Genomic DNA, 13,145 nt, shown 5'->3' on the forward strand with positions numbered 1-13,145 from the left:
GAGGTCTACGGATGGATGAACAAGTAAAGATATGGTAAATACATATGAATGGAATATCATTCAGCCTTAAAAGTAAGAAAATATTGGCATATGTCACAACATAGGTGAACCCTGAAGACATATGCTGAGTGAAGTAAGCCAGTCAACACTGTATGACTCCATTTACATATCTAAAGTAGTCAAACATACAGAAACAGAGAGTAGAATCGTGATTGTCAGGGGCTGGGAGGAGGGGAAATAGGAAGTTGTTCAATGGGTATAGAGCTTCAGTCTCACAAGGTGAAAAAGTTCTAGAGATCTATTGGACAGCAGTGTGAATATAGTTAATCCTACTGAATGGTTAAGTGGTTAAAAATGGTTAAGATAGCAAACTCTGTATTATTTTACAATAAAAAATATATATTTTGTCTTTTGTCTTTCTGGGGCCACACCCACGGCATATGGAGGTTCCCAGGCGAGAGGTCTATCGGAGCTACAGCTGCCAGCTTACTCCGCAGCCACAGCAATGCCAGATCCTTATCCCACTAAGCGAGACCAGGGATCAAACCCGAAACCTTATGGTTCCTAGTCAGATTCGTTTGTACTGCGCCAAAATAGGAACTCCCCTAAAAATATTTTTAAAAGATGAGGTTCCCATCGTGGCATAGTGGGTGCAGCCCTAAAAAGAACGGAAAGACAAAAAAAAATTTTTTTTAAAGAAGAAAAATAAATAGTGGTGCATTGAGTAAAGGAGGGTCTTGGGGGAAGGTAGAAAGACCCTGAGAGCCAGCCCACAGCAAATCGAAAGGTTTACCGAAAGGTAGGGTTAAGAGTGCCAATCTGGGCAGCTCAGGTCTGGATCCAGCTCCACAGCTTATGAGCTGGGCAACATTGTCCAGGTATTTAACCCTGAGCCTCAGTTTCGTCATGTGTACGAGCATTTATCTCCAGGGTTGTTAGGGCACTTAGATGAACATACGTTAAAGGCTTAGGAACTATGCCTGCCATCATAAGAATTTAATAAATGTTGGATTATTCTTATTCTCTCAGAATGTCAACTACTTAAGGGAACACAGACTGTAGCATTGGACAGATGGTTGTTCCAAGAATAAACATCTTCCATATATAACAAAAGTGTAGAAGGCAAAACACATCACCACCATTCTTGAAAGATTTAGTTGTAACATAAGTGTAATTAATTAAGTGATCTATTTGTAGTCTGACAAATTCAGAAGTTTATTTAAAAAAAGAAATGTTGAGATCAGAAAAGGTCACTCTTCACACTATTTTATTTTATTTTATTTATTTATTTATTATTATTATTTTTTGTCTTTTGAGGGCCACACCTACAGCATATGGAGGTTCCCAGGCTAGGGGCTGAATTGGAGCTACAGCTGCCAGCCTACGCCAGAGCCACAGCAACACCAGATCCAAGCCACATCTGTGACCTACACCACAGCTGATGGCAATGCGGGATCCTTAACTCACTGAACGAGGCCAGGGATCGAACCAGCAACCTCATGGTTCCTCGTCAGAATCGTTAACCACTGGGCCACGATGGGAACTCCACACACTATTTTATAAATGTATAAATATATAGAAATATATATGTTTAAAACTTTTCAGAAAAAAGGAATGAAGCGTGTGGGGGGAAGAGTAAACTTCCATCTATTCTCTTAGGTTCTATTTCTGGGCCGAAAATTAAACAGACAAAAGACAGATTAACAGATGGAAAAGCATTTTTCAAATTTATTTAATTTTATGTGTGTGCATAGGAGTTTCCAGAAAGAAAATGAAGAAGAAGCCACTAGGTACAAAAATTTATATCCCTTTTTACACGACGAAGGATAAATTGTGGGGGTGTGACAAGACAAATATATGATATCACTTATATGTGGAATCTAATTTAAAAAGGATACAGAAGAACTTATTTTTAAAAAAGAAACAAACTCACAGATTTCAAAACCAATCATACCATAGGTTTACCATAGGTGGAGCCATGGAAGGGAGGGCAGGAGTAACATATACACACTACTGTATAAAGTAGATAATTAATGAGAACCTACCATACATCACAGGAAAATCTACTCAATAGTTCATAATTACGTTTATGGGAAAAAAGAATGGGAAATATATATATATGATTCATTTTGCTGTACACCTGAAACTAATACAGCATTGTAAGTCAAATATACTCCAATAAAATTAAATTTTAAAAAGAGAAAAAAAGACAAAGGATCTTGAGCTACAGGCAGTAAATTATGGAGCAGTGCCTAGGAACTAAATGGGGGAAACGAATGGAAGATTGGTTGTTACTTGAGAAGATCTCTTCATACAGGCCCATTTCAGCATCAATTTCCAGTCTCTGATGCTAAGAATATTGTCTTCCTGGTACAGAGAGGGCACCTTTTTTGGGAAATTTCAGGTCCTGCTTGGAGGTAGAAAGGGGGAGACCTTCCTGTATCTGCTGTTTCTCAAGTGTATTCCGCTTAAAAGAATCGGCCAAAGCAGCCTGTTTTGGAAAGTTACATTCTGAACGCTTCAAAAGAAAAGGTGAGACACTGTTAGTATCAAGCTCTATTACATCTAATTAATTTAAGCACTTTGGCACCGCTGAAAGAAAGGCAGTCAGATTAACTCAGGAGTATGGAAGTACCTCCCCTCCCCACTTAGCATCGCCTCCACCTTCACCACCTCTTTTCCCAGTAGGTCCTAGAATAGGATATAAGAATTTAACGGACGGTAAAAGTGACAGTTCAAAATGGTGGGAAAAAGGAAGGATGAGTCACTTAATGATTGTGGGGCAAGTGGCTAATGTTTTGGAAAGAATAAGTAGACATCTGTGTTGTTATCAACTAAAATAAATTTCAGCTCAACTGAAGGCTTTATTGTAAAAGTATGAAACCTCATGATGAGTAGGAGGAAATACAAGTGTGTGTTTATTTGATCTTGGGGTGGACAAGTGTTTCTGAGCATAAAAGCAAAGAAAATTAAAAAAAGAAAGGACTGACCTATTTAACCAGGTAAAAATTAACTCAGGAAAGAACACTGTATACAAACTTTGTGTATATAGGAATTGGTCGATTTTGATCTGTAACTGTATTTCCAGAAATGCATTCTAAACAAAATAGTAAATATTTGTGTAGAAGGATGGCGACTGACATGTTACCTATAAGAGTAAAACTATCCAAACATCCTAAATATTCCTTAATAGGGAAATACTGAAATAAATTACCTTGCTGTTCTATATCCATCTTGAACAAGTCAAGAAGTGGCAATAGAAGCATGTTTAGGAACATAAGTATAAATACCATAATCAGCAAAACAAAGAAATTAAGTGGTTGCTCTGGAGAATGAGAATTTGTGATAAATCAAGACTTTGAGGGGCATAATTTTATGCCTTTCAATACTGAATTGTAATTGATATACATCTGTTACTTTCCTACAAAAAAATGTAAGAATAATAAAATTGTATAAGTAACAGGATTCTAACTTTATAAAATCATCAGAATATAAAGGCCTAGAAAAAAGAAATACTCATGTTAATTGTGATTTTTCACTGGTTGGTGAAATTATAGGCAATTTAAAAAATGTTTTTAGGAGTTCCCGTCGTGGCGCAGTGGTTAACGAATCCGACTAGGAACCATGAGGTTGCGGGTTCGGTCCCTGCCCTTGCTCAGGGGGTTAACGATCCGGCGTTGCCGTGAGCTGTGGTGTAGGTTGCAGACGCGGCTCGGATCCCGCGTTGCTGTGGCTCTGGTGTAGGCCGGCGGCTACAGCTCCGATTCAACCCCTAGCCTGGGAACCTCCATATGCCGCGGGAGCGGCCCAAGAAATAGCAACAACAATAACAACAACAACAAAAGACAAAAAAAAAAAGTTTTTAGCATTTCTGTATTTCTGAATTTTTAATAGTGAATATAAAGTTCCTTTATAATCAGAAAACTAATTGGAAACAAAATATGCTACTAATGTTATTACAAAGAAATAGAATTGTAGGCGTTCCTGCTGTGGTACAGTGGGTTAAGAATCTGACTACAGCAGCTTGGGTTGTGAGTTCCATCCCCAGCCCCACACGGTGGATTAAAGGATCCAGCATTGTGGCAGCTGCAGCGTAGGTCACAACTGTGGCTCAGATCTGATCCCTGGTATGAGAACCCCATATGCTGAGGGGAGGTCAAAAAGGAAAGAAAAACACTTACTAAAAAAAGAAATAGAATTGTATCCTTTCTACTGTAAATATTACTGATTTGATTATCTTATGTATAATCTGATATGTATCCATCAGCCCCCTCCCCCTGCCCCGGTAAGAAACTATTTCCTACACTATGTCTTTCTCGATCTTTGTTAAATCAAATAGAACACTGTGGATTCCCATAAATAAGCCATCAGGTAATTGTATGCTGTTGGTCTAGATGTCAACCTAATAGATTGGTAGCCCTTTAGAGTTACTGCTCATTCAACCAAGTATTAAATGGGATTTCCAAGCATTCACTTAAGTGATGAGTTGGCATAACCTAGGTTTCTAATTTTAGTATTTTTTTTCCCTAGAACCTGCAGCAAATGCAAATTCCCAGGCCAGGGAGCTGCAGCTGTGACCTATGCCACAGCTGCGACAACACCAGCTCCTTAACTCACTGCGCTGGGTGGGGGACTGAATCCACACCTCAGCAGCAACCCTAGCCACTGCAGAGACAATGCTGGATTCTTAACCTGCTGTGCCACAGTGGGAACTCCTACTTTTAATGTTTTAAAAAAGGTATTTTGTCACAAAAATTACTGTGATACAAAAATTATTTTGATGTATTTACCCCCCAAGGCAATATGCAACAGATTTCTTCCTGGAAAGGAATAACTGTGGGAAATACTGCCTAACAGTTAGCCAAGTGCTAAGACTGCTTAAGTATAAATTCAATGCCAGAAACATACAGGTGGACAAGGATTTAAGACAACTCTTAATTGTCTTTCTCAACACATACTTGCCTTAAGCAATGGACAGAGTCTTCCAAAGTGACTACTGACTAGGTATTAAATAAAAAAAATAGGCAAGGCTGAAAAAATGTGATATAGGAATCCCTGTTGTGGCTCAGTGTGTTAAGGTTCTACCATTGCCGCAAACTGAAGAGTAGGTCACAGATGTGGCTCAGATCGTGGGTTGCCATGGCTGTGGTGTAGGCCTCAGCTGCAGCTCCAATTCTGCCTCTGGCCTGGGAACTTCCGTATGCTGCAGGTGTATAAAAAGAAAAAAAAATGTGATATAACCTTGCCATCCCCCACCCTTCAAAAATAGAATAAAATAACTAATGATACTTGAGGCTCAAATAAGCTCACAATTCTAGGAAATCATCAACTGTCAAGAATTATGAGTTCTCCATTGTCCCTTCTGAGTACATCCTTATTCCTTCCTCTGGCCCTAGGCTGTCAGGCAGTTGGCTATATTCACCATGATTTTCCCTTTCAAGGATGACTTTAAACCCAGGTTTTGTCATGGGACCAAAGCCTTGCTGTCTTCCAGCCTGTTGACTACAGGAAAGTCCGTGTGAAACAAGTTAAAACAGATGCCTCATCGATGGGCATTTTTGTGAATTACTAGGAAACAGAGAAGCTCTCTTTCCAGGTATAATTGCTTCTGTGCATCAGTATCAAGGAGAAGGTCCACTAGGAGATAAAATCCACTTAGAGGAAAGCAAAGCTGAAAGAAGGAAAGAGGAAGAGGCAGGGAGGAGAAGGGAGTAGAGTCAGAGACATATTACTAATGACACTGGATGTGATAAAGAGGAGGAAAACTTTACTGAGTTAAACCACTGATATATTTTTTAATTTTTATTTTTATTATTTTTTCTTTTTACAGCCATACCTGCATTATGGAAGTTCCCAGGCTAGGGGTCGAATCGGAGCTACAGGGGCCGGCCTACATTTACAGCAATACTGGATCCGAGCCGCATCTGCGACCTCCACTGCACCTGTGGTGACACCGGATCCTTAACCCCTGAGTGAGGTTCTTGGACACTATGTCAGGTTCTTAACCCCCTGAGCTGCAATGAGAACTCCATAAGCCATTGATATTTTAGGGTTTTTACAGCAGTTAGCACACCCTGATGAACAGGTCCCACCAAAATGTATATAGTAACATGTCCCTCCGTCCCCAGTGGTTTTAGAACTCTGGATCATCTACCCAGTCTATGTTTCCACTTTAGAATGTAGTTAAGGACACACTTTTTTGGAGGAGGTTTAATATGTTAAATAAAAACTCCAAACCAGTAGTTATTATAAAATATAGTTTAATTTCACTCATTATTTACCACAAAAATTTAAAAAATACCAACATACAGACAAAAGCAAGTGAAATGAGAAAGAGCTAAAAATTGTACAAAAGGCAAACCTAAGGGAGTGCCCATTGTGGCTCAGTGGTAACAAACCTGACTAGTATCCATGAGGATGTGGGTTCAATCCCTGGTCTTGTTCAGTGGGTTAAGTATCCAGTGTTGCTGTGGGCTGTGGTGTAGGCTGCAGACGTGGGTAACTCTGATTTGACCCCTAGCCTGGGAACTTCCATATGCCACACATGCAACCCTTTAAAAAAAAAAAAAGGCAAACCTAAACTCAGGATTGAATGAGCAATGACATACACCAAACACTCCCAAATGAGTTGAGAAAGCATCATTCTAGGATGGATGGATTTTCTTTCTAAAGTCAGCTTTTATTGGAGCTACATCTGGAAAGTTCTCTAAACCAAAATTCTTATTTTATGTGGAAAGGATCTCCCCAGACTTTTCTTAAAAAGCATTTCTTAAAAAACAGAGGCAGACTTATTCTGGACACAAAAGTCATAAATGCCTTTCTTCCTCTCCTTGGAACTTGGGGAAAAAAAATCATCTAATGACAACAAAGCACTATAGGGATGGGAAAGTGACACCTAGTGGCCACCCAGGAGGTTTTCTTTAAGCTTCTGATAATTCTAGAGCATCCCGCTGTACCCACAATACTGTGCTTGGTAAACCTGAGTCTCTAATTCCAGAGCCCAGCAATGACCTAACTGAGTGGTAGATTCCTCTTTAGAGCAGAATCTGAAACTGGACTCACTGAACATGATATGATACATAGAGAGTGGCTATTTTAAACATCTGTGCCCTGGACTCCACAGAAATTCCTCAAAGTTTTTACCAACCAATGAATACCACCTTTTCCCATAGTGACACTATAATTAGATACTTCCTTTAATTCCATTTACTTACTGAAAGTTTATTCTGTATCTTCCTATTTGTCTTTCTGTTTCTCAGTGGATTTCCAAATTTAGTGACTACCATACAGTGTCAACACATACCTCAACTTTCATTTGATTTCGGGCTAATAAAATATCTAACATTTTCAAGTTTACTAATTTCAAAAAACTTTTATATGTGATATGTTGATAGAGGTTCACAGGTATTTGTACTGAATTAAGGATGAATTCATGTTCTTTAAACCATAGATAGCATTTAGAGGTAAATAGCATACTTATTGTATAACCTTTGGTCTGCTTAAATAATACCCACTTAAAATGTTCTAGAGGAGGGAATTCCCGCTATGGTACAGTAGTTTAAGAACCTGACTGCAGTGGTTTGGTTTGCAGTGGAGGCACAGGTTAAACCCCTGGCCTAGTGCAGTGTGTTAAAAGGATCCAGCATTGCCGCAGGTTGCAGCTGCAGCTCAGATTCAATCCTTGGCCCAGGAACTTCCACATGCCACTAGTGCAACCATAACATTGTTTAAAAAAATGTTCTAGAGTGGAAATATAATGTGTGCCACCTGTGTAATTTAAAGCTTTCCAGTAGCCATATTAGAAAATTTTTAAAATTAATTGTAATGTTTCATTATGTCCAAAATATTATTTGAACATGTAATCAATGTAAAATTGCTAATGTGATGTTTTGTATTTTTTTTCATACTAAGTCTCTTAAATCTGGCACGCATTTTATGTTCACAGTCCAGCTCAATATGTATTGGCCACGTTTCAAGCGCTCAATAGATGACGTAGCCAGTGGCTATCATACTGTAGGACAACATATTTCTAGTGTCTAATGTTCAAGTCCCGTGGATTAGAATCACAGAATCAGAACTGGAAGTAAACTGAAAGATCAAACCTCTTTTTACATATAAAGAAACTCAGGTACAGAGAGGTTAAATGGCTTGCTTGAGCTCACACAGATACATTTAGGTTGAGTGGGCTCTTCTGATTCCAGGCACTCCTCCTACTCCAATATATTATTGTAGGCAATTCTTAGAATTAAAAATAGAGTATTCTTTTTATGATATTTTCATTAAACTTGTAGATATTTTTCAGTAAAATGCAAGCAATTAATTGGTAAGAGAAAAAAAGTAATATAGTGTAAACCATAAAAATACGGCACTCCCAGTAGCAATCAAATGCATTTTGAAGAAAGCATTGAACTTAGAGCTACAATATCTTACAACGCATGGATTGGATTCTGGGTCCAGGGTGAGAAGATAAATATCAGAGAGGGCTACTAAGGGATCCAAGCATTCAAGTGGCTTTCCGCCCACAGGTCTATGGAATGACCCCTTCCCTTGCAAAGAGAGAGAATTGCTACTATGCAAGCAGCAATAGCCAACTTCAAGAAACTCTGCATCTCAGATCCTTACTTCATTAGGGTTTGCCCCACCTGCTTTGGAGGTCATGTAGCCCCAGTGACCTATCTTGCTGTCACTAGCTTAGGCTGACTCTGGAGATCTAGCCCATCCTGCAGTGGTTCAGACCCCTAAAGTGCTAACCTTTGGAGGCAGATCTCTCTACCCGACTTGGAGAACAGATGTGATCGTTCTTGCCTCTTCAGACTTAACTATCATGCTTAGGCTGCTGCAAACCAATCTTCTCCCATCTTCTGGGGTTTCTTTGGCTTCTTCTAAACATGGATGTCTCTCAAGTCCTCAAATGTCAGAACCAGGAGTGATACTGTCCCTTTGACATGGCTGATATATTGTATCAGCTCAAGACAAGGGGCCAATACATCCTTGCCCTTGCAGTGCCAATGTCAAAGTGGAGGGACTTTTGATTTTGGTTGTTGCCTGTTGCTGTGATTGCCATTGAGGCAATCTCCAAGTTCAAATTTATTACTTACAGCCTGAGGAAACAGGCAAGGTCAAAAGAATGCTTTGTTGTGGAGAGGGGCTCAAAGGGAAATCTGTTGGAGAGTTACAACACCACGTAGAAAAGGAAAACTGAATTTGATCCCCACATCTGACCCTCAGGTTTTCCCCATTAGTCTCCTAGCCTATCTTACTTTCATTTGTGGGGCACAAAAGAGAATATATGGGAACACACTCGATAAACTAGAAAGCACTATTAAAACCATAGGTTTGATGGAAGTTTGAGCTTCAAAAAGATAAATGTACATACAGTATTTTAAATATCCTCAATTCTTACACTGTTTGAGCCACCTCTAGATTAATTATTGGTTTAAAAATGCTCTCGATTTTTAATTACAGCTAGAAGATTGGTTTTGAAATTTTCTCATTGCCTCATGATTTTAAACATGTGTTTATATCATTACCTTTGGTTACAGGCAATGGTAACTGTGACTGCCTAATGATTTAGAAAGCCAATGTCTAGTTTCTAAGTCAGTTAACTAATCATTTAAGCAGCAAGACTATTGCTTTCTCAAATGTGTATAATGAAACTGGTTTATACACATTAAACATTAAAAGACCCAAGAACTTAATAGTGATGTTACACAAGGCATTGAATCTTCCTGGGCCTGTTTCTTCCTCTAAGACTAACCCATTGCTAAATACCTTTTCAGCATCAAAAACATGTTCTATCTGTAATAAAACTCTTGAGTGGTTATATTCTTTAAAAAAAGAGAGAAAAATTTACATGCAAAAGTTAATCACTGAGATCTTCCCTTTTCAGTAAGCAAAGTTGAACTCTTGGCTTTTTTTTTTTTTTTTAAGTTTTAAATAAGAAATCATCTTACTTAAAATCCATCTCAAAGTGCTCGACTGAGCATAACTACCCTGGCTTGTGCTTGCTTAAGCTTACAAAGACTGAATACCGTATTCATTGTAGTTACCTCTACAAATTTGCACTGTCCCTTTAAATGTCCAAGTACTTACTTATTTTCTTAAAGTGGCTAAGCCCTACCCTCAATTAAGGAAATATACAAGGAATGGAAATGTTCCACATTACACAAATCTGTTATGAATCAATTATAAATGAATTTGAGACACAAGGAAAATATCAGTACATTAGATTCTTCAAACTCAAAACAACTGCATCAAAAAACTAAAGCAAAACCAAAGCAAGATATACGTGATATTCTTGGTTAGAAAGATTTAGCAAAAATATAGCAATTAGTGGGTTTTAAGCCATTTCAATGAGTAAAGTAGTCTATAGAAAATTCTGAGAATTGGAGGAGAAAAATCATATTTCCCCCTATCCCTGTGAAAGTCAGTTTCAAATATATAAAAACTGGTAGAACATGATTAGGAATAGAAGATAAAAATAGTAACAATACAGTACAGTAGAATAAGGTCTTTTGTAAATGAAATGCTTTAAAATGTTTCTCATTGCTAGAGTTAAAAATCAAATGCTAGAGGGTCCAGTGGATGTCGCTGAAGTCTCCAGGGTCTCCCAGGCCCCCCTCTGCTTCTAAGTAATTCATGAAGGCAGCCATGGCTGTGTCATCGTTATCACAGAGGGCATCAAAATCCAGCTGGGCACCTTCTCCTATTGAATTAAAATACAGGCCTGTGTAAGTACACGTAGAGGTTAAAAAATGAATATCATCAAAAATGGCAAAGCCAGGCTAGGATACCACACAGCATATTATTGAAGGCAAAGTATTTGTTTTAAATTGCAGAAGTCCAATATACTTTTAAATGGGTCACCTATTTTTATAACAGTCTGCTGTCAGATAGATTGCACTTAGATGATCTGATGCACATAAGTGAGCTGGTCTATGAGTTTTCTAATAGAAAATAATAGCACTAACATGTACAGACTCCCAGAGAGTTGGAAGTGAGGGGCTAGGGTTTACTCTGGTATGTATATAGAGCCTGGAAGGAAAATTTTAACTTTAAATCGGCCTTGTGAAAATAGTGCTTCTTTAACCCCAAAACGAAAAGGCTGAGACAAAAGACTATCTTCCAAAAATTTAAAAGACTCTTATAAAAGGGGCAGTCCAGGAGTTCCCGTCGTGGCGCAGTGGTTAACGAATCCGACTAGGAACCATGAGGTTGCGGGTTCGGTCCCTGCCCTTGCTCAGTGGGTTAACGATCCGGCGTTGCCGTGAGCTGTGGTGTAGGTTGCAGACGCGGCTCGGATCCCGCGTTGCTGTGGCTCTGGCGTAGGCCGGTGGCTACAGCTCCGATTCAACCCCTAGCCTGGGAACCTCCATATGCCGCGGAAGCGGCCCAAGAGATAGCAACAACAACAACAAAAGACAAAAAGACAAAAAAAAAAAAAAAAAAAAAGGGGGGGGAAGTCCATATATATATATATATATATTTATTTATTTATTTTTTGTCTTTTTGCTATTTCTTTGGGCCGCTCCCGTGGCATATGGAGGTTCCCAGGCTAGGGGTCGAATTGGAGCTGTAGCCACCGGCCTACGCCAGAGCCACAGCAACGCAGGATCCGAGCCGCGTCTGCAACCTACACCACAGCTCACGGCAATGCCGGATCGTTAACCCAATGAGCAAGGGCAGGGACCGAACCCGCAACCTCATGGTTCCTAGTCGGATTCGTTAACCACTGTGCCACGACGGGAACTCCAGAAGTTGCCATATTTTTTTTTGAAAAAGGAAATAAAGAGGAGCTATGGAAATGGTATTTAAATCAGAGATCAGGAAGAGGTCCTAGAATTTTAGGGTTAAAACACAACTACAGATTAACCAAAGTTTTCTAGATATCTTTCAAAGTACAACAGAATTTGAGGTGATTACTCTGTGGGTCTGTTTGAAGCCATTAAGCAGCTGCAAATCCTATGATTCTCTCTCTCTTTTTTTATGATTCTCTTCCCCCCCCCACCCCCACGTGCCTAATTTCCCCCCCTTTTCAGCTGCACCTTCAGCATATAGAAACCCCTGGGCCAGGGATCTTAATCTGAGCAATGCCAGATCCTTAACCCATTGCCCCAGGCCAGGAATCGAACTGGCAGGTCAGCAAAAACAAGCCAGATCATTCGCCCTCTGAGCCACAATGAGAACTCCTGTGATTCTCTTTAACATACATTTTCAGTAGATCAGTCATTTATGAGGGGTATAAAACTGTGTCACTTCAATTTACTTGATTTAGACTTTGCATAAACTTAGTTAAAATGAATAATTACATTGCAAATGTTTTATGAGTTGTGTCTTTAAAAATTCTTTTCTTTTCCTTGAGAATGAACATTTTTCTCTAGATCTAAAAGCTCTTTTAACTTTTATTTAAATTGTGTGTTTTAATAATGCCCATAACGGATTCTGCTGATAATCAAATTTTTAATGACAGGTCCACTAAGTAGCATTAACTTAAAAATAGCAGTATAATTATTATATTTAGGATTTTGAATGAAAAAAATCTTTTTTAAATTGAAGGATAGCGATTTGTAATGTGTTGTTTCTGGTGTATAGAAAAGTTATACATATATCTTTTTTAGATCCTTTCCCATTATAGTTTATCTCCTAAATTTTTATTATACTATAGTTGATTTACAGTGTTGTGCCAATTTCTGCTGTACCCACTCATAGTGACTCATTCATACATATGTATACATTCTTTTTCTCATATGATCCTTCCATCATGTTCTACCCCAAGAGATTGGATATAGTTCCCTGAACTGTACAGTAGGATCTCATTGCTTATCTAAGTGTAATATTTTGCATCTACCAACCCCAAACTCCCAGTCCATCTCATTCCCTCTCTCCTCCCCCTCGGCAACTACGAGTCTGTTCTCCATGTCCATGAGTCTGTTTCTGTTTTGTAGATAGCATCATTTGTATTATATTTTAGATTCCACATATAAATGATACCATATGGTATTTGTCTTTCTGACTTATTCACTTGGTATGAAAATCCCTAGTTGCATCCATGTTGCTGCAAATGGCATTATTTTGTTCTTTCTCATGGCTTAGTATTCCATTGTATATATATATATATATACCACATCTTATTAATCCGTTCTTCT

General features: G+C 38.7%; 1 protein-coding gene across 9 annotated transcripts in view; it reads right to left on the reverse strand.

The window, feature by feature from the left end:
• The window catches only part of ARNTL2 (aryl hydrocarbon receptor nuclear translocator like 2), a 192,497-nt gene that overhangs the window by 54,744 nt on the left and 124,608 nt on the right, over positions 1 to 13,145 (reverse strand). The window contains exon 15 of one of the 9 annotated variants that reach the window (XM_021092154.1): positions 6,244 to 10,705. The exons of 7 other annotated variants lie outside the window; for them this stretch is intronic. In XM_021092154.1, coding sequence (XP_020947813.1) covers positions 10,569 to 10,705 — 137 coding nt within the window. In that variant the 3' untranslated portion in view covers positions 6,244 to 10,568. Of the gene's footprint in view, positions 1 to 6,243; positions 10,706 to 13,145 lie in introns of those variants that run through there. One more of the 9 variants, XR_002344063.1, reaches the window with a different exon arrangement.

This window comes from Sus scrofa, chromosome 5 (genome assembly GCF_000003025.6).
Source record: "Sus scrofa isolate TJ Tabasco breed Duroc chromosome 5, Sscrofa11.1, whole genome shotgun sequence".
In the NCBI taxonomy this organism is placed as follows: Eukaryota; Metazoa; Chordata; class Mammalia; order Artiodactyla; family Suidae; genus Sus; species Sus scrofa.